Here is a 25,000-nt window from a genome sequence, read left to right as displayed (position 1 = left end):
TCCCGGCAGCTTAGCGAAAAGGACGCGATGACTTTGATTTTGAACTCTTTCGTTTAATATACGTTGTTGTTTGTTGCCGAGGGTTTTTTTTTATATCCATATTGATTTTTTTTTTTTTGAAAATTTGTAACGAGTATGAGAGGAATCATGATGTGGAATCTTGAATCACATTCCTTGTGTGATTGGGTAATTCCTGATTCCCAAAATTCAAATAATAATTTTACTCTTGTTGACTTTTTTTTCTACTCACTTGTTCACGGCAAACCGAAAAGTTTCAGCAGAAGGCTTCCCGTGCCCAGTTGTTCAGAGCTTAATCGTGCGACTGGGCATTCACCAGCTGGCAGGAAAAGCAGGGCAAAGCAGAGCTATGCAGGCCAAAGCATGACAAAGCAGGATAAAGCATGACAAAGTAGGACACAAAATGCAGGACAAGACGGGGCAAAGAAAGACAAAGATGGCAAAGCAGGACAAAGCAGGACAAATCATGCAAATTAGGGGACAAAAACCAGGACAAGGCAGGGCAAAGCAAGGCAAAGCAGGAATGTTACTCGCGAAAACAAAACAAAGCAAAAAAATTGTCAATAAACCAAAGGACAATCGTGCATCACAGTTTATGATTTTTTTTTATAGTTTGGAACGCAGTGAATCCACAGCAGATAAAAAAAAAAAAAAAACGTCACAGGTGATACTGCATGACATCGGAACGCGCTGCGCATGACGCCAGGCAAGAGACCGGATGCCCAGCCAGGGAGAGGAATTTGATACCCAGTGTTTATATACGATTAGCAAAGGTTGCGTAACGAGTCGAGAAGACTACTCTTATATCTTTGTTTTGGGTGGAGTAACTTTTTTATTATGACGAAGCGAGGAAAGAATTATATTTGGATAGTTTCTTTCATTAATTATTTCTCATTCGATCGTGATTGAATTGTTTGTTTGTTTTATTGTTTGATTGAGTGATTTTATGTGAAGTTGGGACAGCACGCCAAAGCTCAGGTGCTGCTGAGTCATTGCTGACGAAGCACTGCAGAGAGAGAGAGTGTGAGAGGAGTGTGTGTGAGTGAGAGGAGTGAGAGGAGTGTGTGTGGGTGAGAGGAGTGTGTGTGTGTGAGAGGAGAGTGTGTGTGTGAGAGGAGAGTGTGTGGGTGAGAGGAGAGAGAAAGTGTGGAAGTGTGTGTGTCAATATATATAAGAGTTTGTGTATGAGGAATGAGTATGAGTGCGATTTTAGCCACAGGTATGAATATGCGTGCGAGTGTATGCGTCTCCGTGTGCGTCGCTCCGGAAATGTCAGCTCGGGTCAGACAGCTCATCGCCCGGCCAAACCTTTTCGCTGATTATACCACGACGCCCAGGCAAGCGATAGACACAGCTCAAGCGAGCCCTCAACATTTGCAAAATGCCATGTGGTTGAATTAGCACAGAGCTCGGAGAGTGTGTGAGAATTCTCGATGCTGGGAATTCGCGGGAACGAGTTGGAATGCACCGAGGGGCGTGTCTTGTTTTGATGGGGATTCCGTATTTTTTTTATTTTTTTTATCCTTGGGTGTATGTATTTGTCCAAATAGGATATTGAGGCAAGGAACTTTCATAGTTTTGATTTAGATGGAATCGGTACTTTTAGATTATTTATTTGCGGTAAGGGACAGGAGACATGAGTGTGTGTTTGTGTGTGAGAGAGGGGGGGGGGGGGCGTGTGAGAGAGCATATTTTGGAATTTCCTTGTCTCTTTATTTCCCTTTTTTTCTTTCTCAATACACGTATGTTCTACATCTGACTGGCTTGGAGGGGGAGGGAAAGGGAAAGGGAGAGGGAGAGGGAGAGGGAGAGGGAGAGGGAGAGGGAGAGGGAGAGGGAGAGGGAGAGGGAGAGGGAGAGGGAGAGGGAGAGGGAGAGGGAGAGGGAGGGGGGGGGCGTGCGTGGTATGCAGGCACATGCAGATAGGTACAAGCAGGCAGGTACAGGCAAGCAGGCACAGGTAAGCAGGCACAGGTAAGCAGGCACAGGCGAGCAGGCACAAGCAAGCAGGCACAGGCAAGCAGGCACAGGCAAGCAGGCAGGCAGGCAATGGGATTATACACAGGCAGGCAATGGGATTATACACAGGCAGGCAATGGGATTATACACAGGCAGGCAATGGGGTTATACACAAACACAGATATTACAATTTGAGCGTTGAAAATATTTTGTTATCACCGGATGTGACGAACTCATTTGAACACGAGTGTGTGTGTGTGTGTGTGTGTGTGTGTGTGTGTGTGTGTGTGTGTGTGTGTGTGTGTGTGTGTGTGTGTGTGTGTGTGTGTGTGTGTGTGTGTGTGTGTCTGTCTGTGTGTCTGTGTGTCTGTGTGTCTGTCTGTCTGTCTGTGCGTGTGTGTCTGTCTGTCTGTCTGTATGTCTGTGCGTGTGTGTCTGTCTGTCTGTGCGTGTGTGTCTGTCTGTCTGTGCGTGTGTGTCTGTCTGTCTGTGCGTGTGTGTCTGTCTGTCTGTGCGTGTGTGTCTGTCTGTCTGTGCGTGTGTGTCTGTCTGTCTGTGCGTGTGTGTCTGTGTCTGTGCGTGTGTCTGTGTCTGTGCGTGTGTCTGTGCGTGTGTCTGTGTCTGTCTTGTAATTCGTTCAGGTTAGCTAGTATTGCTTTAGGTATTTAGATGCTTCTTAATTTGACCCGAATTATTAGCGTATCCAACTTAAATGACATACCAATGTTTCCGTTGCTAGAATTGAGGAAACGCATGACGTACCTGTTAACTCGAACGGCTAGTCATTTTAAGTAAGCACTCGTATTGAAAAAAATAATAGAAAAAATATAAAGAAAAATTAAGTCAAGTAAACACGTAATTCGAAGTGATTGGAAACCATAACAACACGTGACCGAAAACAAAATGTAAACAGAAGTCATTAGTGTGTATTCAGTTACAATTTCAATTGCTTCCGACAGGTTCCCCAAAGGTCGGCTCCTTTGTTGATGGAGAGGGGTGGGGTGGCGGGGGGGGGGTAAGGTACACAATGTCCGCAAACAAACACACGACATAATTTCCTGATGGGTACTTCTACGGGACGGTGTGCTGTTGATGGTTAGGTGAATTGTTAGTCATTGGATCGAAGACTATTGTAGTACGAAGGCAAGACCAGTTACGAAAGATTAGCTGTTTTCATTTTTTTTTTTGTATTTTGTATTTTTTTGTATTAATTCGTATTTTTGTCATCTGTATTCCTCAAATATATACCAATAGGTAATGATGAAAACATCATTAAAATCCTTATCAATACAGGAAGGCCTTTTTTCCACAGCTCCTTTTTAAAAGCTTACAAAGCTGAGCTCGCCTAACACAGCGAACCGAACTGCTTTATTGTAAGAGTCGATGCTGTGTTAATGTTTCAGTCGATTTTTAGAATCTCGGAACTTGCGTGTCCGAACTTTATGATTATGATTCGGACTGGGAGACAGCTGATTGACATGCGGAAGGAGGTAGTTATAGGATGTTATCAAGAAACCAATTGGAAGGGAAGAGAGGCCTGGGGGCATTTTAGGTGGGTGAAGAATGTTCTTGAAGGACGAGTGAATCATGTGTTTTATTTGAGGTAGAGAGAGAGTGTCTGATAGAATGAGGTGTGGAGTCAGAAATCGTCAGAACTCCAGCGAATAGGTTGTGGGGTGGAGGAGAGAGATTTTCTTGGAGTCGGTGTTGGATGAAGTGGAGGTTAGAGTAAATAGGGGAGGAAGAGAGGTTATTAGAAGAATAGAGAAGTACTAGTTCGTAAAGAGAAGAGTGGTGCCGGGGTGGCGATGGGTAGACTCTGTCCTTTGGAGGGAGTACAGGACGGAAAAGGGAAGATTGTGGTGGAAAGAAGAAATCCAGGAAACTAGAAGGAAGAGCTAAGCGAATGAGAATCGGGATAATCAGAAAGAAAACAGGACGACAAGGAAATACAAAGTCAGAGAGAGAGAGAGGGAGAGAGAGAGGGAGAGAGAGAGGGAGAGAGAGAGAGAGAGAGAGGGAGAGGGAGAGGGAGAGGGAGAGGGAGAGGGAGAGGGAGAGGGAGAGGGAGAGGGGGGGGGTCGAATACTGAAGAGAAGGCTGATGGTAAATTGTATGAGATGGTAGCCACTGAGAAAGGAGAAAAGGACGGGTTCAGGTCGGCCAAACCGTCGCCTGAAGTCGTTGCATACATTATGTTCTTCGTGTGAGTGGCTTGTCATGAGATATCACCTGTCTTCCATGGACAGTGAGAGAGAGTGAGAGTCAGAGAAGAAACATACACACATACAATTATTTGACGTGGCAGCTAATTCTCAATACAGATAATAATTATTAGACCGTGTGTCCGGCTAAGGTCGCACGTGACTAACATGAACGCTGAAAATGTTTATCACCGGATGTAACGATTATTTTTTGACAGGAGTGTGCGCGACTGTGGCATTTTGTCCAGGTTTTGTGGTACTGTCTTATTTGGATCCCATTAGCGTAATTATCAGCGAATATAACATGATATTAATGTAATGCCGCTGCTATAAGAACTGAGGCAGCTCCCATTTTAATTAACGAAGTTTCCGGATTGATTACGTGCCGGTTATCGTTATCGGAACTTCACTGTGTATACGCAGAAGAAGAAACATATGACAAAAATCATTATTATAAGTAATGTAGGATTATTTGGTAACGAATGATTCATCACTCGGATCTTACTGATGGCAGGGCTCAAGGTCGGTCGGTCGGTCGGTGTCTAAGCGATGATGACGGTTAGGCTACCCCAACAAACACGCAAACACGAGGCGCACACACACTCCAACTAACGAGTACTCTTATGGTTTACGAAATTGGATATTAGGATGTTTAGGGTCAATACATCGAGAATTGCTGGAGTACGGCGAATAGATAAAGGAGAGAGAGAGGGAGAGAGGGAGAGAGTGAGAGAGTGAGAGAGTGAGAGAGTGAGAGAGTGAGAGAGTGAGAGAGTGAGAGAGTGAGAGAGTGAGAGAGTGAGAGAGTGAGAGAGTGAGAGAGTGAGAGAGGGGGAGAGAGGGGGAGAGAGGGGGAGAGAGAGGGAGAGAGAGGGAGAGGGGTAGAGAGAGAGAGGGAGGGGTAGAGAGAGAGGGAGAGAGGGGTAGAGAGAGAGAGAAAGAGAGAGAGAGAGAGAGAAAGAGAGAGAGAGAAGTTCTAATTCTTTGTTTCGGTAATAAGGTTAGCTCTTGCTTCGGCGGGTCTTATCAGATAAATATCTAGCGACATGAGGGAAAAAATCGATATCATTAAGGGGAGGTGCCTATCACACCTACATTGTTTATGTGTGTGTGAGAAAGGATTTAGGGAAAGTGACATAGCTGAGTTGTTGTGACTTTGTTGCCATGAGTAGAAGTAATGACAATAAGTTTGTTAGTACGTCAACACTTGTCAGTATTCAGCCGATTCTACATTCTACATGTGGAAAATCGCGTTATTATTACTTTTATTTTCAATAAAACGCAACTTTTCCTTCCTAAAAGTTAAGTTTGTCGTAAAGAGGTAGAGGAAAAGGAAGAGTGTAGAGGAGACTAAGTCTGAGGCTATGTGGACAGTCACACATTACTGAATGTAGGTTTAGGCTTAAGAAAATAGAGCGTTCTCGCGGTTACACACGCTCCCTTGTGTATGTGTATGTATATATGTGTGTGTGTGTGTATGTCTGTATATATGTGTGTATATATGTGTGTGTGTATATGTGTGTGTCTGTCTGTCTGTCTGTCTGTCTGTCTGTCTGTCTGTCTGTCTGTCTGTCTGTCTGTCTGTGTGTGTGTGTGTGTGTGTGTGTGTGTGTGTGTGTGTGTGTGTGTGTGTGTGTGTGTGTGTGTGTGTGTGTATACATACTTACGTAAGGGTGCACCTCTGTCCGTCCGTGCACATTCATGAACAACCAAAAGCCACCAATCCCCCCCTCCCCCCTCCCCCCTCCCCCTCCCAAGACGCAGTATATAGGGGACCTTTTCATCGATTTTTCGGTCGCCAGAGCTCCAACAAGGACAGTCTGGATGGCGCCACGATGCCGCTCCCCTCTCCCCTCTCCCCCGGGGGAAACCCATAGGATGGGATCACAGGCGCCGTTGCTTTGGGCGCCATGCTCTCTCTCTCTCTATGGGAGGGCAGGATGCGGGCACTGACTGACTGGCCTTTTTGGGTTCAGCGCGAATATCAACTTATGTTTTTTTTTCTCTCTTTTCAAACGATGGTATTTTTTTCTGTTTCTTTTTCTTTACTATTTCGTTTTATACTTGTTTTTAACTCTGATGTTTTCTTCTTGAACCTTTTTTCGTTCTGTTCATCCTCTCCCTATCTCCGTCTTCATCCGGATCTCTCTCCCTCTCCCCTCTCTCCCTCTCCCTCCTTCTCTCCCTCTCCCCCTTTCTCTCCCTCTCCCCCTTTCTCTCCCTCTCCCCCCTTCTCTCCCTCTCCCCCCTTCTCTCCCTCTCCCCCCTTCTCTCCCTTTTCCCCCTTCTCTCCCTTTTCCCCCTTCTCTCCCTCTCTTCCCCCCTCTCTCCCTCTCCCTCTCCCTCTCCCTCTCCCTCTCCCTCTCCCTCTCCCTCTCCCTCTCCCTCTCCCTCTCCCTCTCCCTCTCCCTCTCCCTCTCCCTCTCCCTCTCCCCCCCTCTCCCTCTCTCCCATTCGTTTCACAACATCCTATTTCTGTTTTTTCTCCCCCTCTCTTTGCCTCTTGATAAGTGTACTTCCCTTCCCACAGTTTTTTTTGTGCTATATCTGTCCTTCTCCTTCCATCCCCCCCCTCCACCCCCCCCTCACCCTCACCCCCCCCACTTGAGGAGTAAACTTTCATCCCCGCTGCCTTTCCCCTCACCCTTCCTTCCCCTCTTGGCAAGCGGCCAGGGATACTGAATGTTCGCGAGTACTCCCAAGGCACAGAGGAGGTCCTGTATCTTTGAACAAGGAAAGGATTTAAAAGGGATCTAAGTGTCGTAAGCTTTCGCGAGGGTTTGGGGCGTTGCAACGGGTGTCTTGGCTTCGTTAGGGTCTTGAGGACGTGGGAGAGGGTTGTTAAGTGAAGATGGAAAGGAATGTAATCGAAGAGTAGTAGGGGAGGAGGGGGAGGATGGGGAGGGGGGTGTATGGGGAGGGGGGAAGATGGGGAGTATGGGGAGGGGGGAAGATGGGGAGAGGGCTGCCAGTTCTTGAATAACTAATCTTCGGGACCACACCCAGGTCCCTGGTACCTTTAAACTCGAATTAATGGAGGGCGGTACTGATGACCTTGGGCGTGAACCATCCTCCCACCGTGGCCTTTTCCCCCTCGTTTCCTCCCCCTTCCCCTTCCCCTTCCCCCCCTCCCCCTCCTACCCTCCCGCTACTCGCTTGGCAGACTCCCCACTTCCTCTTTCTTTTCCTACTCGCACTTTTTGTTTACTATCTCTTTCTCTATCCTTTCTCGCTCTTATCTGTTTATCGTTTTCTCTGTCTGTTAATCCGTATTCTCGTGTGTGTGTGTGTGTGTGTGTGTGTGTGTGTGTGTGTGTGTGTGTGTGTGTGTGTGTGTGTGTGTGTGTGTGTGTGTGTGTGTGTGTGTGTGTGAAGAGAGAGAGAGAGAGAGAGAGAGAGAGAGAGAGAGAGAGAGAGAGAGAGAGAGAGAGAGAGAGAGAGAGAGAGAGAGAATGGATCACCGATAAGAATGTAAATATAATATTAAGGGCTAGTAACAGCTGTTTCTGAGAAACAAGAGAGGGAAAGAACCAAGCAAAGAGTGATTGATAATTTGGGTCTAACCCTGACCCTGACCCTGACCCAACCCAACCCAACCCAACCCAACCCAACCCAACAGCACCGGGAACTGTAGGAGTGACTGTGAATCTGGGAAGGGATGGAAGGAGTGGCTACAGCAACAGAATACATAGCCTTAAGTCTCCCCTTTGTTAGGATTCTTGCCCTGCGATCATCATACTCCTATAACAATTGTGTAACCCAAACGGGGCGAGCGGTGTTGCTATGCTGAGGTCTTCACCCCCATGTGTGCGGCAGCTGTTGGGAGAGGGACTCACTCTTTAGCAGTGTAGTGATGTAGAGAATTATTCAACGAGAAAAAGTATATTGGCTGCATGTCTTTATTATAAGGATAGCATTTAGTTTAGGATTATTATTATGCGGGGACTGCGCCGGCTTGACAGTTAAATGTGACGGAATGGCTGAACATTTTTTTGTTTATATATACATCTTTCGTAAGAGAAGATCGCGAAGATTGGGTTAGTCCGTCCGACTGATTTTTCAAAGTACTGTCCAAGTCGGTGAGCACGAGAAGGGATAGCCAAAGTCATGCCTCAAGAATATTCCCAGGAGATGAGTCTGCATCAAGGAATGAATAGTTCTTGGAAGTGAACAATTACATTTATAGTCGATTTCAATCTTAATAAGTCACTGACATTTAAGAATAATAATCCTCACCATCACGTGCTACCGAAATGTCAGGCAAATGAGTCGCTACAAGAATATTTCGGGAAAAGGCCTATAGAAATGGCGAGCATGGAATGACTAATAAATAGTGGCCTGGCAACCCCGCAGCCAGAGAGAAATAAACGTAAGGGAACGACAGACGAGCGAGCGACGCCGCACAACATGGACTACACCGTAAGTGCTGCGGCGGCGACAGCCATTTATTCAACACTTTGCGCTTTGATCTATGTGACACCAGGCGAGACGTGCTTCGGAATAGTGTGTTCATGGGATAAGCTACATTAAGGTCATGGAGAGTCCTTGCGAAGTCTCGTTTTGAAGGGAAAATGGTCGTGTCTTAGGGCGAAGGGGCGTGTTGGAGTGCCGGGAGGAGTGTGCAAAGCCTGCGACGCGGTGCAGGGAAACCTTGGAGGGAGAACACGATGACAAGCTCGCTGCTTTTCTTGAGTTTTCCTCTTCGTGTGATTGGTAAAAAGGGATCCGCTTAACCTTCAGACATTGGCAAGGGTCTTAAGAACATTGCGCAAACTTATTGCAAGAATCCAACTGATCTTTCAAGTAATGATAGTGACACGGTGACCTACTACGGTGAAATCTTCTTCAGCCTTCAGACAACCATGATTAGAGAGAGAGCCTTACCACATGCACTTTCTCCTTCAAAGGCGATTGCGAAAATGTTTTTTTTTTATTCTGGGGGGGAGGGGGGGGGCGATGACCTTGCCTTTTCTCTCATGCTTCGAATATGAAATGCCCTTAATGCCCTTATCACGATGCGAGTAGACCGGCTACTCGATCTGTCACTTGGCACATAGAGCACGTAGTGATAGCACCCTTATGATAGTAATGAATTTGATTAAAAAAAAAACATGTTTTTTCATGAGAGTTAGATTCAAATAGCAGATGTTTCCTGTGTCGTGGATAGTTACCAGAAACTTGCAGCGAGTAGTAATTATTTTAACGTAGTTCGCTTGGATATTCATTTATAAACACCTAGTCATGACGAGGTTGAAAGTGGCAGACAAAAAATAAATAGAGAGAGATAAATAAAAATAAAAAATCAACACAGAGTATTATCTACGCCTCAATACTGTACAGTCATAGGCAGCTGTGGCTTGGTGGCATTTGGTTATCAATGCGACCGAATCCATGATAACCTTTTAGTTAATTTGTACGCCCCTTTTTCGAAGGCGGTGGGGGTTTTTGCTCATTCACGTGACTAAAGGGCGTGAGCGACGAGGGGATATGTGGGTGTGTGATGGTGGTGGTTGTGTCATGTGCTCGCTTGGCGCCAACATATTCGTATGGACAGATATTCTGATTCTCACACGTACGTTTGGTCACTCGTGTTCGAAACATTCGTATTCTCTCTTACACTTGCGCACACTGGCTCTCTCACTCTCGCTCTCACTCTCACTCTCACTCTCACTCTCACTCTCACTCTCACTCTCACTCTCACTCTCACTCTCACACTCACACTCTCACTCTCTCACACTCACACTCACACTCACACTCACACTCACATTCGCACACACTGACTCACTCTCACTCTCGCTCTCCTTTTTTCTTTCTCTTTCTCTTTATTTTTCTTTCCCTTTCCCTTTCTCCCTTTTCGCTCTTTTTCCTCCCTCTTCGCTCTTTTTTCTCTTTTCTCTTTCTCCTTCACTCGCACTCTCTCTCGCACACGCACACGCACACGCACACACACACACACACACACACACACACACACACACACGCACGCACACGCACACGCACACGCACACGCACACGCACACGCACACGCACACGTACACGTACACGCACACGTACACGTACACGTACACGTACACTAGGGTATTTCAATAATTGGTGATTTTTGAAAAATCTCTCAAATTCACGGAGACTGTTCAGAAGTAGGCGCCATTTATTTTTTCTTGACTAGTGATACCATTTTTATTTGTTTTTATCAATATTTACCTATTGCACTTTTTACTCAAAGATACGAAAAATACGATCAAATAATTAGTTTAGTCTGGGGTGAAATTACCCGTTTTCTATATTTTCTTCGTCATTTTAGCAGTAATTACTTAACGATGTATTCAAATTATGTTGATTTATTCAATCGTGTATAGTATAATTTTAACTTTTAAGAGTATCTTTTCTATAATTAATCATAATAAAACACATTGTGAAAGTATATTACAAATTAGAAACGTATCTTTTATTGGCAACAACTTCTCACATATATTATATTACCTTATCCACATTTCCTTTCAATCTCTTCCGCAATTACCGTATATTTGATATAGAGACAAGGGTATTGAAGTCCCAGGACCGCCTCATGTCTCCAATCAGTCTTTCACAATGCTGATTATGGTCGGGAATTAGTACACTCTTAGCCTCCCATACAGAGTGGTTACCTTGGCCATAGAGATGGCATACCTTATTCATATCTTCCCGTATATGATATAACAAAGGGGAACTAAACACTCTTTCCGAAAAAACCTGGGACATTCATAAACTTTTCTGTGCTGAGGTTCCATAACTTCTCATAGGAAAAATTGTACCAAATTCGATCCTTCAGGTTTGGCTGGTTTGTATATCCAGCTTTTTCCGATTCCATTTTCAGCATACCAAATACCTCATGTATGCTGTCACCATCGTGAGAGAGTGGCATGAAAATTACATGTGTTATGCAGATATCTACTGATGGATGCAAAGTAGGATTTGTCAAACCCTAATCTGATCCCTACTTCTGAACACATTTGAGATGCCCCAAATGCTGCCTGAAATATTGTCGGCTCTGTACTAATTACAGCTTTTCGCCAGCAAAAGAAATGGATCTTAGAGAACTCGAAGATACCTTTGATAACAGTAGGGTTCTTTTGCAATGTCCCAAAGCATCTAATCAAATTGTCTTTCAAGCCAACTTTGGTCTTGGATGGCAAATTAGCATTTTCAATACTTCATAATTTATCAAGTACAACATCAAGTGATATACAAACATGTAATGATGCACACATATAACCTAACCACCTAACACCAACTGGCACAAATATCCTAGGCAATATTATGTTTTTTAAATTCTTTTAAGGACTCAAGACAAAATAATTTTGCATGTCTGTTCAGTAGTTTATGATTGGTTACTCGTCAATAGCATTAAAGTTAATTGGCCACTGAAAACGGACATCATCATTTATATCCTTATAAAAATCAATCACTTCAATTAATTCCCTGAGGTTATGACATGTTTTTATTCATATTGGTTATCTTCAATGAAGCTAGAGTGTCATCTCTTTTACCAATAGTTGCCTGCCTCTTCTTGCGGAAAATGGTAGTATCTAAAGGAATCAATCTGCTGTCAAGACCTACTGTAAAATCAGTAAAATTTGTTGCATTATTTCCGTGGTGTATTTCCGTTTCCCTTCTGGCAGTCATCAGGAGTGGATAAATCTTCTAAGGTTGAGGAAGATTAAGTTTCCGTTCTCATGTTCATCATCTGTATCGTTTTCACACATTCCTGAATCTCACTCAGTAATTTATTTGTCAGACTACATTTCCTCTTATTTCTGTATTCCTTCCTTTTATGGCTTTATGGTCAGCAGAACCAGTGGATGCAGCACTACCATTTAACTTTGCTTCATACCACTCGATGTCTTCTTGTAGCACTCTCTCGGTTGTCTTTTGCCTTTAAAAGATATGATTTCAGTACCAATAAACGAAGCTTTCAAACTCTCCTCCTGTGTATAATAATATACTTTCTTTATGTTAAGTACTTTTGTGATGGCCTTTAGTTTAGTAATAGTCTTCAGTCCAAATTTCTGATATAATTCTTCAATTTAGTCACAAGTTTCAAAGCAATTTGTCGTCCAGAAAAGTTTGAATTTCAATCAAACACTTTCAGCGAAATATATCGTGCCAATATATCACAAACAAGTAGCAACACAACAGAAGCTTGTTGGAATGTATAATAATGTTATTAATTAACTAACGTTTATATGCTTATTGAAGAAACACGGCATTACCTTACAGGCCATTAGGTTCAGTGAGGAACTAGAAGTATTGAAAGACTTCCGACCTAAGGTCATTGAAGAACTTGCTATATGCGGTATTTAAGTGCTTAAGGTCTGTGAGAAATTTGTTGCATGCAATATTTAGGTTCCCAAGGTCAGCGAGGAACTTCCTGCACCTAAAGACACAAATTTGATTACGATTCGGAAGGGAACTATCATCACTTAACGTTAGCGAGGAAGTTCGAAGTGCGTGGACCTCGTCCGCTGCGCGGCCCCAATTCCGCGGAAATACGTAAAATATTAAATTGAAAAGTGCAACCCCTAAACGTTATCAGATCAAGCTGATTTTTTTCACATTTCATTTTTATGATATATGGAGCCTATTTTTGTACAGTCACAATGACATTTCAAAAGTTGCAATTATTGAAATACCCTAACGTACACGTACACGTACACGTACACGTACACGTACACGTACACGTACACGCACACGCACACGCACACGCACACGCACACGCACACGCACACGCACACGCACACGCACACGCACACGCACTCGCACTCGCACTCGCACTGACACACACTCGCACTGACACACACTCGCGCTGACACACACTCGCACTGACACACACTCGCACTGACACACACTCGCACTGACACACACTCGCACTGACACACACTCGCACTGACACACACTCGCGCTGACACACACTCGCGCTGACACACACTCGCGCTGACACACACTCGCGCTGACACACACTCGCGCTGACACACACTCGCGCTGACACACACTCGCGCTGACACACACTCGCACTGACACACACTCGCGCTGACACACACTCGCACTGACACACACTCGCACTGACACACACTCGCACTGACACACACTCGCACTGACACACACTCGCACTGACACACACACTCGCACTGACACACACACTCGCACTGACACACACTCGCGCTGACACACACTCGCGCTGACACACACTCGCGCTGACACACACTCGCACTGACACACACTCGCGCTGACACACACTCGCGCTGACACACACTCGCACTGACACACACTCGCACTGACACACACTCGCGCTGACACACACTCGCGCTGACACACACTCGCGCTGACACACACTCGCACTGACACACACTCGCACTGACACACACTCGCACTGACACACACTCGCACTGACACACACTCTCACTGACACACACTCGCACTGACACACACACTCGCACTGACACACACACTCGCACTGACACACACACTCGCACTGACACACACTCGCACTGACACACACTCGCACTGACACACACTCGCACTGACACACACTCGCACCCAGACAGTCAGTTACCTCGTTTGCTTTTAGAGTCAAGGACCCAAGATGGTCGGCGCTGTCATGTTCTGCCTCCCTATACACATGGGAGAAAAAAAATAGGAAAGAAAATGATATACCACCAAGTTGGGAAATATTTAGCTTTTTTTAATGGCTGTGATTTTATATTTCTATCTATTTGCATCCTTCTTTGGATCGCAAATCAACTGTTTTCTTTTAGTTACTTTGAAGTCATTGTTTGTCATAGAAAAATTGACTTTGGGCTTATTTTGAAAAGGTAGATCTTATGTTGATAAAAGAGTTGAAATTATTATTATTATTATTATTATTATTATTATTATTATTATTATTATTATTATTATTTTTAAGGGTAATGATTGCATTCTCTGTTGCTTTTACAAAATTATGGATTCAGAGAAATAAAAGGCAACATGATATTAATAAAAGATATCACTTTAATTTGCAAGTAAATTAGTCAGGCAAACGTAATTGGAAATTCAATTTAGATTGTGTTTTCTGAGGGAGGAATAGGTTTTCTTTCCATTGATATGTATTTTTCTTATTCATTCGTAATGTGGCAAAAAGCTGGAAAATGAGCAACCTCTATAAGTCAAAATTTATGAAGTATATGTACGTATTATCTTGATTATTTAGGTCTTTTTGAAGGGGGAAGAATTCTACTTCATATTTTTAAGGAATAAATGCATGCATGAAAGAAAAATGCGAAAAAGAATTGACCTATATGCAAAACATATTCTCATGAAATTTGGGATTATCAAAACTATACAAATCTTTGTGTTTGCCATGATTATTGAAGCAAGTTTGTGATGAGTGTGGTTTGGTATATTTAGAACGCCTTTCTCTTCTTCCACAGGAGATTCCCACCGTTACGGCCATGGGGCACTTTGACCCCAGCAGTGACGCTGCCGCACTGAGGAAGGCCATGAAGGGCTTTGGGACAGATGAGGCTGCCATCATCGCTATCCTGTCCCGCAGGACGTCTGACCAGCGCCAGCAGATCATGCTGAAGTACCAGCAGTCATATGGCAGGGTTAGTTCATATGTTGGGGAGTGTGGGCTTTGGAAAGAGCCGGTTGCCTCGTTTTCAGCGAGTGTTCATTGACGGAAACTCCAATGTACAAATGATGTATACTTGGTTATTTTGTACTGTGATATTTCTTGAACATCAGGAAGAACTTCAGAACTTAACAGATGAATTAACATTTAATTCCTCGTGACGTGTAAAGAACAAAACTACTTTGAGAATTGCCGGTGTTCTAAAGGTTTATAGGTTATTGAGAAATACTGTTATTGTTGTACAAATATGTGTGTTCTTAAAGTGGAGTCTGTTACATGGTAAGTATTCCCTCCATTACCTTTGAAAGTATAACTTGAAATCGAAAGTAATTATTGTAAGACTTTGTGTCATTTGTATACTGTAAAATTCATAAGTGATTAAGATTTTCATTGTATAAAGTGCATATCAATAGTCAGTCCTTCATTAGACACTATGGGCAATGCAGTAATAGCAAAAATCAAAAGTTTGTTTAGTAAAATTTTGTTCAAGTATTTTTCCTTGTTACAAGTTCATATGGATTCTTGTATTCCCATATCCACGTCAAAGGAGGAAGGAGATGATTCTAAGAAGGCACTCACAGGGGTAAGTCTGAAGTGCAACAGTCGATGTACAGAACTGTTCTTCCTTGCCATGGAAGGGTTTACTCTGCATGATGCTGTCAGGTCTTTTTACTCCTGAATTGACTTGCCTTGGACTCTAGCAGCAGTGTAGGATACCTTCAAGTGAATTAACGTCTTCCCATTTCATGCTGAGACTTTAGACATGCTGAAGTTACATTGGTGATACGACACAAGCATATGCAAAATTTTGGCATTAGAGTGAACAGACTGGTGATGTATATTGCATCTGAACTGAACAAGCTTTGTGTACTGCTTCCGAGCTATCATATCTTCTTCAGCTGCTATGTTCAGTTACTGTAGGAAAAATACTTTACTCAAATTATACAGCAGAGCTTAAGTGCTTCTAGAGAAATGAAATGGAGTATTAATGGAACTTGGTATCTGCATTTCACTTCGTCTTAAAGTAGAGAACTTTCCCTGTAGTTATGCACAAGAATGTTTATATTAACAAATTAGTAGTGTATGAAAATATTGAAGATCAAAAGGAATTGTATCATTATTGTCAATGTTTTTTGTTTAAGAATTTTGTAGTAGTTATTGCAATAGTATATTGGAACCTTCATTTTGCAGTGTAATTAGTTTACAATTCAAAATGTTTGTAAATTATTTTGACTTTTGTGAAATTAAGATTTTTGTTTGAATTTCAGTCAAACTGAAATGAACATTGCACATGTAGAGGTTACTGACCTTAATTGGCTGGATGATAACAAAGATCTTAATTACCTTTCTTTATTTATATGCTTGCTAATGGGGATATTGTGCTTGCTTTTCAGAGTCAGGAGTTATGAAAACCATGAAAACAATTTAAAGTAACCCCCCCAAGATGCTTATATACAGTGTGTTTATTTGTAGATTGATAAATGGACAGTTAGTGTTCTAGATTTATTGCTTTTTATAGATAGATACTAGGAAACTCATTGAACACTATTTTCATTAAGTTGAGTCTGAAATGTACACATCTTTTTTCTGCATCATTTTTTTGTGTGTCCCTCCTGTCAGCTTAACGTTTGGCCTCATTTCTTCTGTTTCACTTTGGTGTCACCTCCTACAGGGGAGTTGTAAAGAAATCTTGGCTGGGGGCAAGTGGACTAAGAATGCACCTCATCAAGAAAAAGATTATATCTAAATGCTGGTCGGAACATTTATTTACCTGGAACCTTGTGTATAAAATATTTTCTGTCAAATTTTCAGTCTTGCATATGTATGGTTATATTCTCAATATTACTGTCTCATTAGATTATTATTGACACCCCCCACCCCCCTGCCCCAGTCATGATTCCCCCTTCCCTTTTATGCCGAGGATACTTTCTATTTTCTTTTATTTCACATTTCCACATTTCTTGAGTCACATTTCATTTGTTTTTACCCCCCACCCTTTGCTCCAATCCCTTTACTCTACTCTTGTATTCTACTGTATTATACTTGCTGCAATGCATCCCCACATGTTGACTCTTTGGCAATGCAACCAAACCTCTCTGATCAAGGGAGAGATGTAGTTAGGCAGACTACTGTAAGATCTGCTGAATTATTTGAAGCTTGATATTCTTGGTACCATCTGTAAAGGTTTCCATTCACCCCATGTAGATGCACACACTAGAACCCCTTCATAATTTCACGTGGATTCATCTCTGTCTTTGCAGGGGTCTTGACTTTGTTAATGAAATCAGAACCTGTTGTTCTAATACAGAGAAAACTCTGTATCTTTTGTTTTTGTTTATATATATATTCTTTATTTTTTAAGTGTTTGTATAGTATATCTTTATTAAAGAATTTTGTTGATATATTTCTTCATGCGATAGAAATATTTTTTTGTATATAAACATGAGCTTATTTAAGTTCTTATGCAGGACCTTGTGAAGGACCTGAAGAGTGAGCTGAGCGGCAAATTTGAAGATGTCGTCATTGCCTTGATGACGCCTCTGCCGCTCTTCTTGGCCACGGAAATCCATAATGCCATATCTGGGATCGGAACCAACGAGAGAACCCTGGTTGAGATCCTCTGCACTAGGGACAATGCCTCGCTTATGTGAGTCTGCTACTTCACACTGCAGCATTTTATTGTCATATGAGATTATGTAGAAACGGTTGTAGTTGTCTGCATTGATGTGTTTTTGACTTTTTGTTGTCTGTTTCAGCTTGTTATACTTCATGATATTGTTGGAAAATATCATATAAAAAAAAAATGGATTTTATTTTATTTTTATTTTTTTAAATATGGTTTTCAGTGGGTTTAGTAGGAGTACATATACTTATAAATGCAGAAGAAAAGACCATTTGAATACCTTGTATTATATTGTATTACATTCACCTATGTGTTTTTCTCTCATTTCAGGGTCATCAAAAATGCTTACTATCAGCACTACCGCAAGAAGCTGGAGGAAGATCTCCATGGAGATACCTCAGGAGATTTCCGCCGTCTCCTCATCTCGATGTGTGCTTGTGCCAGGGATGAGAGTAACTGCGATCCTGCCTTGGCAAACAGTCTGGCCCAACAGCTGTACAAGGCAGGTTAGTCATCTGCCCTTGAGTCATTAGTATCCTTCAGTAGATTATTTAAGAAATTAGATGATTACTTCTTTTTTTTTTTTTTTGTCTGTGGGGTAGTGTTGTATGGTTACCTGATGGGTGTTGCAGAATAACCCTTTACACAGAAAAAGGGATAATTGGAAGGGGGAGATAACTTCCAAGAAACCCAATTAACGCATTAGCAGCAGATGGCATGATTTACTGCAAAAGCAGAGTCGGTCATAGACGCGGATGGTACCGTGCCAGATATGTAAAACAGCCATCCTACTGCACAAACATTTTTTTGATACCGCGACCAATGGGTTAATGTATTGTAGTTATCTTCCATTGTTTTGATACTGGAGTGTTTTGTCATGAGTGATGGGTATATAACTTAACCCTATGACGACGGTGTGTCACAATTGTGTGACACAGCTAAATTCCCGATGCCGGGGCGTCATGCCAGTGTGACATTTCCAATGTAATATTGCAATGGCCCGACGTAGGGGTTTTCGTGTAGCCTGTGCCCCATCGGGAAAGGGTTAAGTTTTGATGTGATGAACTAAGTGGAAAGGAAGTTATTTAGAGATTATAGTTGTTATAAGAATATCAGAATGAACAGAAAATGAATTGATTTTTAGGGGGGGTTGCAGATCTTTAACTCATTTGTGATGTGGTGATTATTTGCCTAATGCCACTCTTTCCTGAAGATAACAAGCGTGTGCAGCCCTCAGGGGTGAGATCTCTCCCGGCGCAATGCCATGCTGGGTCTATCAGAGTGCTTTTCACCTGACCAGTTCTATAGGGTGATGAGAGGTGTTTTTTTTACATCATTTGATAAGTTTAGAAAAATGTGTCTCTACAGATGCAACTGAAATGAGTATATACATATGTAACTATGTAAAACGTGTATTCAGAGGGAGAGATCATGACGTGATAGGATGTCATCCGGCAGGAGCAGCATATGCCCATGACTTTATATCGTGTAACCTGTCGCAAATGGGTTAATTTGCCGACAAATCTGGTAAATTTTTTCTAGTAACTGTCAAAGAATAATATGTGGCCAGAATGATCATTAAGTGTGAAAGCCTCTTATGTATATATATTTTCTTGGGTTTGCAAGCCTCAGCTTTGACGATAAAGTAGGTAAATTCTTTCTGCTATTTGCTAAATAAGGAAAGGTATTTCACAATGTGAAGAGCATTAGAGGGGGGTGGGGGGGGGGCAGTATTGCCAAATACCCCCTCATTACACCCTTAACCCATTCACACTGGGACTTATATTTGCCTAATGTCGTGCCCACTGGCTAGATAACAAGCACATGGAATGACCATACGAAAGATATCTCCTGGCATGATGCTGTGATGTGCCTCTAAATTCCCCCCAGAATCAATTGGGTGACTAATAGGAGGTTTTTCTATTTGTTTACATTATTTTCACAAGTGAATAAGACTGTCTGTACAAATGGAACACGTATGATTATGTACATACATAATGACGTAAAACGTTTGTTTTGAGGGAGAGATCATTACATGATAGGACATTATCCGGCGAGAGTGAAATATACCCATGACGTGATATCACATCACACGCCTCAAATGAGTTAAAAAGAAAGTAAGGAAGAATCTTATTGCTGATAATATGGTTAGCAAAAGTAACTGCAGAGGTAATTCAACAGTGATAGAAGGAGTTACTACTATTATAATTTTTTTCTACATAGGTGAAGGCAAGATGGGAACAGATGAGGCAGAGTTCAACCGCATCCTGTCAGCTTACTCCTACCCTCTCCTGCGTTGCGTCTTCGACGAGTACAAGAAGATCAAGGGGAAGACCTTTGGGGATGCCATTGATTCCGAGCTGTCTGGAGACCTAAAGCTTGGCATGAAGACTGTCTGTAAGTATTTGAAAGATATTTTTTTGTATTTTTTTTTGTATTTTTTGTTATGGTTTTGTCAAGGTAATTCGGTTTTGTTTTTAGGGATGGAAATGGTATTTTTTGTGTGCTTCAATGTTGGGATTTGGAGAAATATATTAGCGTATGAATTGTTTTCTTTTTTATTTATTATTAGATGTTCAGTTTGAGGGCTGAAGAAAGGGGGTGGGAAACATTTTATATATTTCTTACCCAGATTCTATGATAGCAAACTGTGTGCTTTCATATATGTACTACAATGACACTTCCGCCAACCTCCTATAACCCCCACTTTCCTCTTGGTTCAAAATATAACGGAAAATTGCATAAATAGTGCACTGGGTATTCCCCATTCTACTGTTTTTTGTGTAATTCTCTCACTAGCATGGGCAAATTATGCCACAGGGGCTGGCCACTCTTGCAGTCATGCTACAAATTGCAACAATAGTGAATTTCAGTTATACAGACCCCCTTATTATTATTCATACTTATCTCACCTCCTGAACTTTCTGACAAAGACGTGACGATTATATGGCTGTCAAAATCCTTTAGTGGCTGTAATTCACATTTTTATTTTTTCAACTTTGGTATACAATCCATCCTATTCTTTTGTTAGTCCTCTCTGTATAATTAAGTAGTCTATTAAATCCTTAGTTTGCCTTAACCAGTTGTTCCCTTACCAAGTGCCCTTTCCTGCAATCAGGACATTCCTAGCTGCCTCTCTGTATTTTAATATGTAATTTTTTTCCTTTATCATCACCCTCTTTCCACCCTCTGTGACTATCGGCTCCCAAATAAATGTTTAATTTTAGAAAATTGAGGTTATGGTATACAGCAAAGTGGTATAACCATCTGCAATAGGCATGCAATAACATGTCTGTAGTTATTTTATTTAGTCTCGTATAAATAATTTTCTGTTCAGAATTCTGCATATTTTATAGTTACACAGAGTCAAGAGGTTGTAAGAAGATCACAATATAAACCAATGTCTTGTTCCTAGATTTGAGCCTTTGTACAAGCAGGCAAAATGGTTTGAGATTTAGTTGTTACTCTAGCAGTCTTGATAGCATAATTTGCACTACTACTCCCCAAGTGGCAAGTGAGATTGACTTGATTTATCGTGATTTATCATGTTATTGTGAAGGTAGACTAGATACATATTATCTCATATTTGCTTGGTTACACCCTTAACCTGTTGTCGATAGGGCCTATGAAATTGGTGCAGGCTTTTCAGATGGAAGGGTTAGTGGAATGGAAGAGCTTTGTGCTTTGCCCCACAACCATTTTTTCTGCCCAGCTTTTGCTCATTTATACATTAGAGTGGTGAAAATCTTCCCTTTTTTGTATTTCTTCATGTTGTGAAACTTGTAGCGGATACTGGTATGCTATAGTATTATTTAGACAGATATACTTGTAGTTTAATCTCCATACAGGAGGAAGGTATGCTGTACACTCAGTGTAACGTCACTTTCATGACTTAATGAAAAAAGAAATAAATTCACTGAAACCTTCTTTATCTGTCAAAAAACATTGACAAACATACACTCCTCCTCCTCTCTCTTGTTACCATTCAGTAAAACAGCCAAACTGTCTGTGGCACCTTACATGTATGGCTTATGGCTTAACCCCTTCACTACGGGCAGTAGAAAACACCCCTCACGCCATATCCGAGCTGCCGGCGCACGCCAAATTTTAAACGTCGCTACTGAATATGACAAGTTTTAAGCCAAAACCTCAACATAATCATCATGTGTTATATATCAAAATATGCATAGTTAACCTCTTCCCCCATATGCATGTGACAAGTTATTTACATGGGTTGGGAGGAAGATGGAAAGAGTGACCTTGGTGAGAGGCCTCACTCAGATGACCAAAGAAAACGATTGAAATAGTAGGGTAAACTAATCATAATAAGTTTTATATTTTTACATAATGTTCCATAAATAAATAATAAAATGATTGCTAGCAGGGCCCATCAATGCCTCCCCTGGTATAAGCAAATCCCACTCTTATGTAATAAATTAATAATAATGAAAGTCAAGTAATATATCGTATCATATCCGACCTCTATTCAGAAAGATCTCGTACAGTATCCGGAAGAAAGAAAACTCAATTCCACCAGAACTCAGCCATGACGCAGTATGCGCGTCCTCGGGTTTGACGCGAGTGCTGCGAGGACGCAGTATACGCGTCCTCGTGTTGAAGGGGTTAAAATGCCCATGGCATCAACGTGTAGCCTTCTGGCTTAAAATGCTCATGGCATCAACGTGTTGCCTTCTGGCTTAAAATGCTCATGGCATCAACGTTTAGGTTTAAGATATTGGGAAAGGAATCTTTTCAACATTTATATATATATATATATGTATATATATATATATATATATATATATATATATATATATATATATATATATATATATATATATATATATATATATATATATATATATGTATATAAAATAATGTGACTACAACTGAAAAGAGAAACTGAAGACTGTATAATGGGTTTTAGATGTGATATCATTGTAATTTGTTAATATAAAAGGAAAATGCTGTTAGATGACGGTTTTACTTCTGAATGTTGAATATTCTATGTCTGATTGACTAGGAAATCTTATTGTATGTTATTCTGGCTTTTAAAAAGATGGTAAAAACAAAAAATATTTGTCTTGTTTTAACCCACTCACGACGGGGGCATTCCAGCCTTGAATGTCACAATGCGAGCGCTTAGGCCTAAATCAATTAAATGGCTGGCACAATACTGTGCCGCCTGGCCATTGGGCTTTTGAATGAGCGGTACAGTACTGTACCACCCGTCCAGAGAGGGTTAAAACATCAGTACACATGTATTGATAAGACATAATCCTAAAAGGAGTAAAAATCGGTCCCAGACATGCAACAAAACCTCTTCAAAATCCTCCTCCATTTCAGACCAGTGCATCGAGAACCGTGCAGCTTTCTTTGCCAAGGAGCTGCGTAATTCCATGGCAGGGGCAGGCACCAATGACAGGGCCCTCATCCGTCTGGTGGTGTCGCGCAGTGAGATTGACATGGGTAACATCAAGCAGGAATACCAGAAACTGTTCAAGAAGCCTCTGGAGAAGGACATCAAGGTAAGATGAGAGATTTTATTTGTATGTTGTAGGATATCATTCATGGGGAAAGCAAGGGAGGGCATTAGGTGCCAGCTTTTGGGGAAATAGATTCTGTTCGGAATAGACACGGTAAACCCTTGATCTGGATCTTTCTGTTAGGGGTGCAAATTGATGTTTGTTAGTATTTTGTTATGAATGAAAGTAATGATCATAATTATAAACATTAGATGTTAGGAGTGGTTAAAATCAACACCTCAAGATATGGGTCACGTTTATGGGAATGAGGCTAATATTTTGTGTTTGTTTTCCAATGGCATAAATAAATGCTTGCTTGTTTTGAAAGATTAACAATTTATAGTATAGTGGATATTATGGTTTAACTGGTCATATCCCGCATTCTCTTATCTAATGCGGCTTTTTAATTCATTGATGTTAATTGATATACATTAGATTATGATTAATGAATGATTTAGCACAAATGATTTAATTGATTCATGATCTATTTAAATCCTTTTACTAGGAATGCATGAATAAATGAATGAATAAACACGCACACGCACATGCACACGCACACCGCACACTCACACTTACACTTACACTTACACTCACACTCACACTCACACTCACACTCACACTCACACTCACACTCACACTCACACTCACACTCACACTCACACTCACACTCACACTCACACTCACACTCATACATACATATAGACACACACATACATTTAGACACACACACATACATTTAGACACACACACACACATACATATAGACACACACACATACATATAGACGCACACACACATACATATAGACGCATACACATACATATAGACGCACACGCATACATATAGACGCACACACATACATACATATAGACAGACACACACACACATACATATAGACACACACACACATACATATGGACAGACACACACACATACGTATAGACAGACACATACACACATACATATAGACACACACACATACATATGGACACACACACATACATACATATAGACAGACACACACACACATACATATAGACACACACACATACATATGGACAGACACACACACATACGTATAGACAGACACATACACACATACATATAGACACACACACATACATATAGACACACACACACACATACGTATAGACACACACACACACACATACGTATAGACACACATACATACATATAGACACACACATATATATATAGACACACACACACATACATATAGACACACACACACACACACACACATACATATAGACACACAAACACACACACACACATATATATAGACACACACACACACACACATACATATAGACACACACACACACACACATACATATACACACACACACACACACACACACACACACACACACACACACATACACACATAAATATAGACACACACACATAAATATAGACACACACACATAAATATAGACACACACACATAAATATAGACACACACACATACATATAGACACACACACACACATACATATAGACACACACACATACATATAGACGCACACACACATACATATAGACGCACACACATACATATAGACGCACACACATACATATAGACGCACACACATACATATAGATGCACACACACACATATAGACACACACACACATATAGACACACACACACATATAGACACACACACACATATAGACACACACACACATATAGACACACACACACACACAGACACACACACACACACACACACACATATAGACACACACACACACACACACACACACACACACACACACACACACACACACACACACACACACACACACACACACACACACACACACACACACACACACACACACACACACATACATATACACATATTTATGTATTTATTTATTATTTATGATTTTTTATTTAATAGAGTGAACACTATGATTCAACCTTTGCTGACTATTGCACTAATTGAGCAGATTGCAAAAAATCATACAAGGTTTACTCCCTATGAGTGAATTGT

General features: G+C 41.4%; 1 protein-coding gene across 12 annotated transcripts in view; it reads left to right on the top strand.

Annotated features, from left to right (window-relative positions):
- AnxB9 (Annexin B9) overlaps positions 1-25,000 on the top strand; it is a 42,813-nt gene that overhangs the window by 14,279 nt on the left and 3,534 nt on the right. For 6 of the 12 annotated variants that reach the window (XM_086532205.1, XM_086532203.1, XM_086532206.1 and 3 more), the window contains 5 exons: positions 14,627-14,803; positions 17,298-17,476; positions 17,783-17,958; positions 19,676-19,849; positions 22,799-22,980. In XM_086532205.1, coding sequence (XP_086388331.1) covers positions 14,627-14,803; positions 17,298-17,476; positions 17,783-17,958; positions 19,676-19,849; positions 22,799-22,980 — 888 coding nt within the window. Of the gene's footprint in view, positions 1-8,455; positions 8,601-14,626; positions 14,804-15,376; positions 15,413-17,297; positions 17,477-17,782; positions 17,959-19,675; positions 19,850-22,798; positions 22,981-25,000 lie in introns of those variants that run through there. The other 6 variants (XM_043003670.2, XM_086532199.1, XM_043003669.2 and 3 more) reach the window with 2 other exon arrangements.

The sequence above is a fragment of the Penaeus japonicus genome, unplaced genomic scaffold (assembly GCF_977035675.1).
Source record: "Penaeus japonicus unplaced genomic scaffold, GWHDUDI00000001_assembly GWHDUDI00000037, whole genome shotgun sequence".
Lineage (NCBI taxonomy): Eukaryota > Metazoa > Arthropoda > Malacostraca > Decapoda > Penaeidae > Penaeus > Penaeus japonicus.
This window is presented reverse-complemented; position numbering and strand designations above follow the sequence as displayed.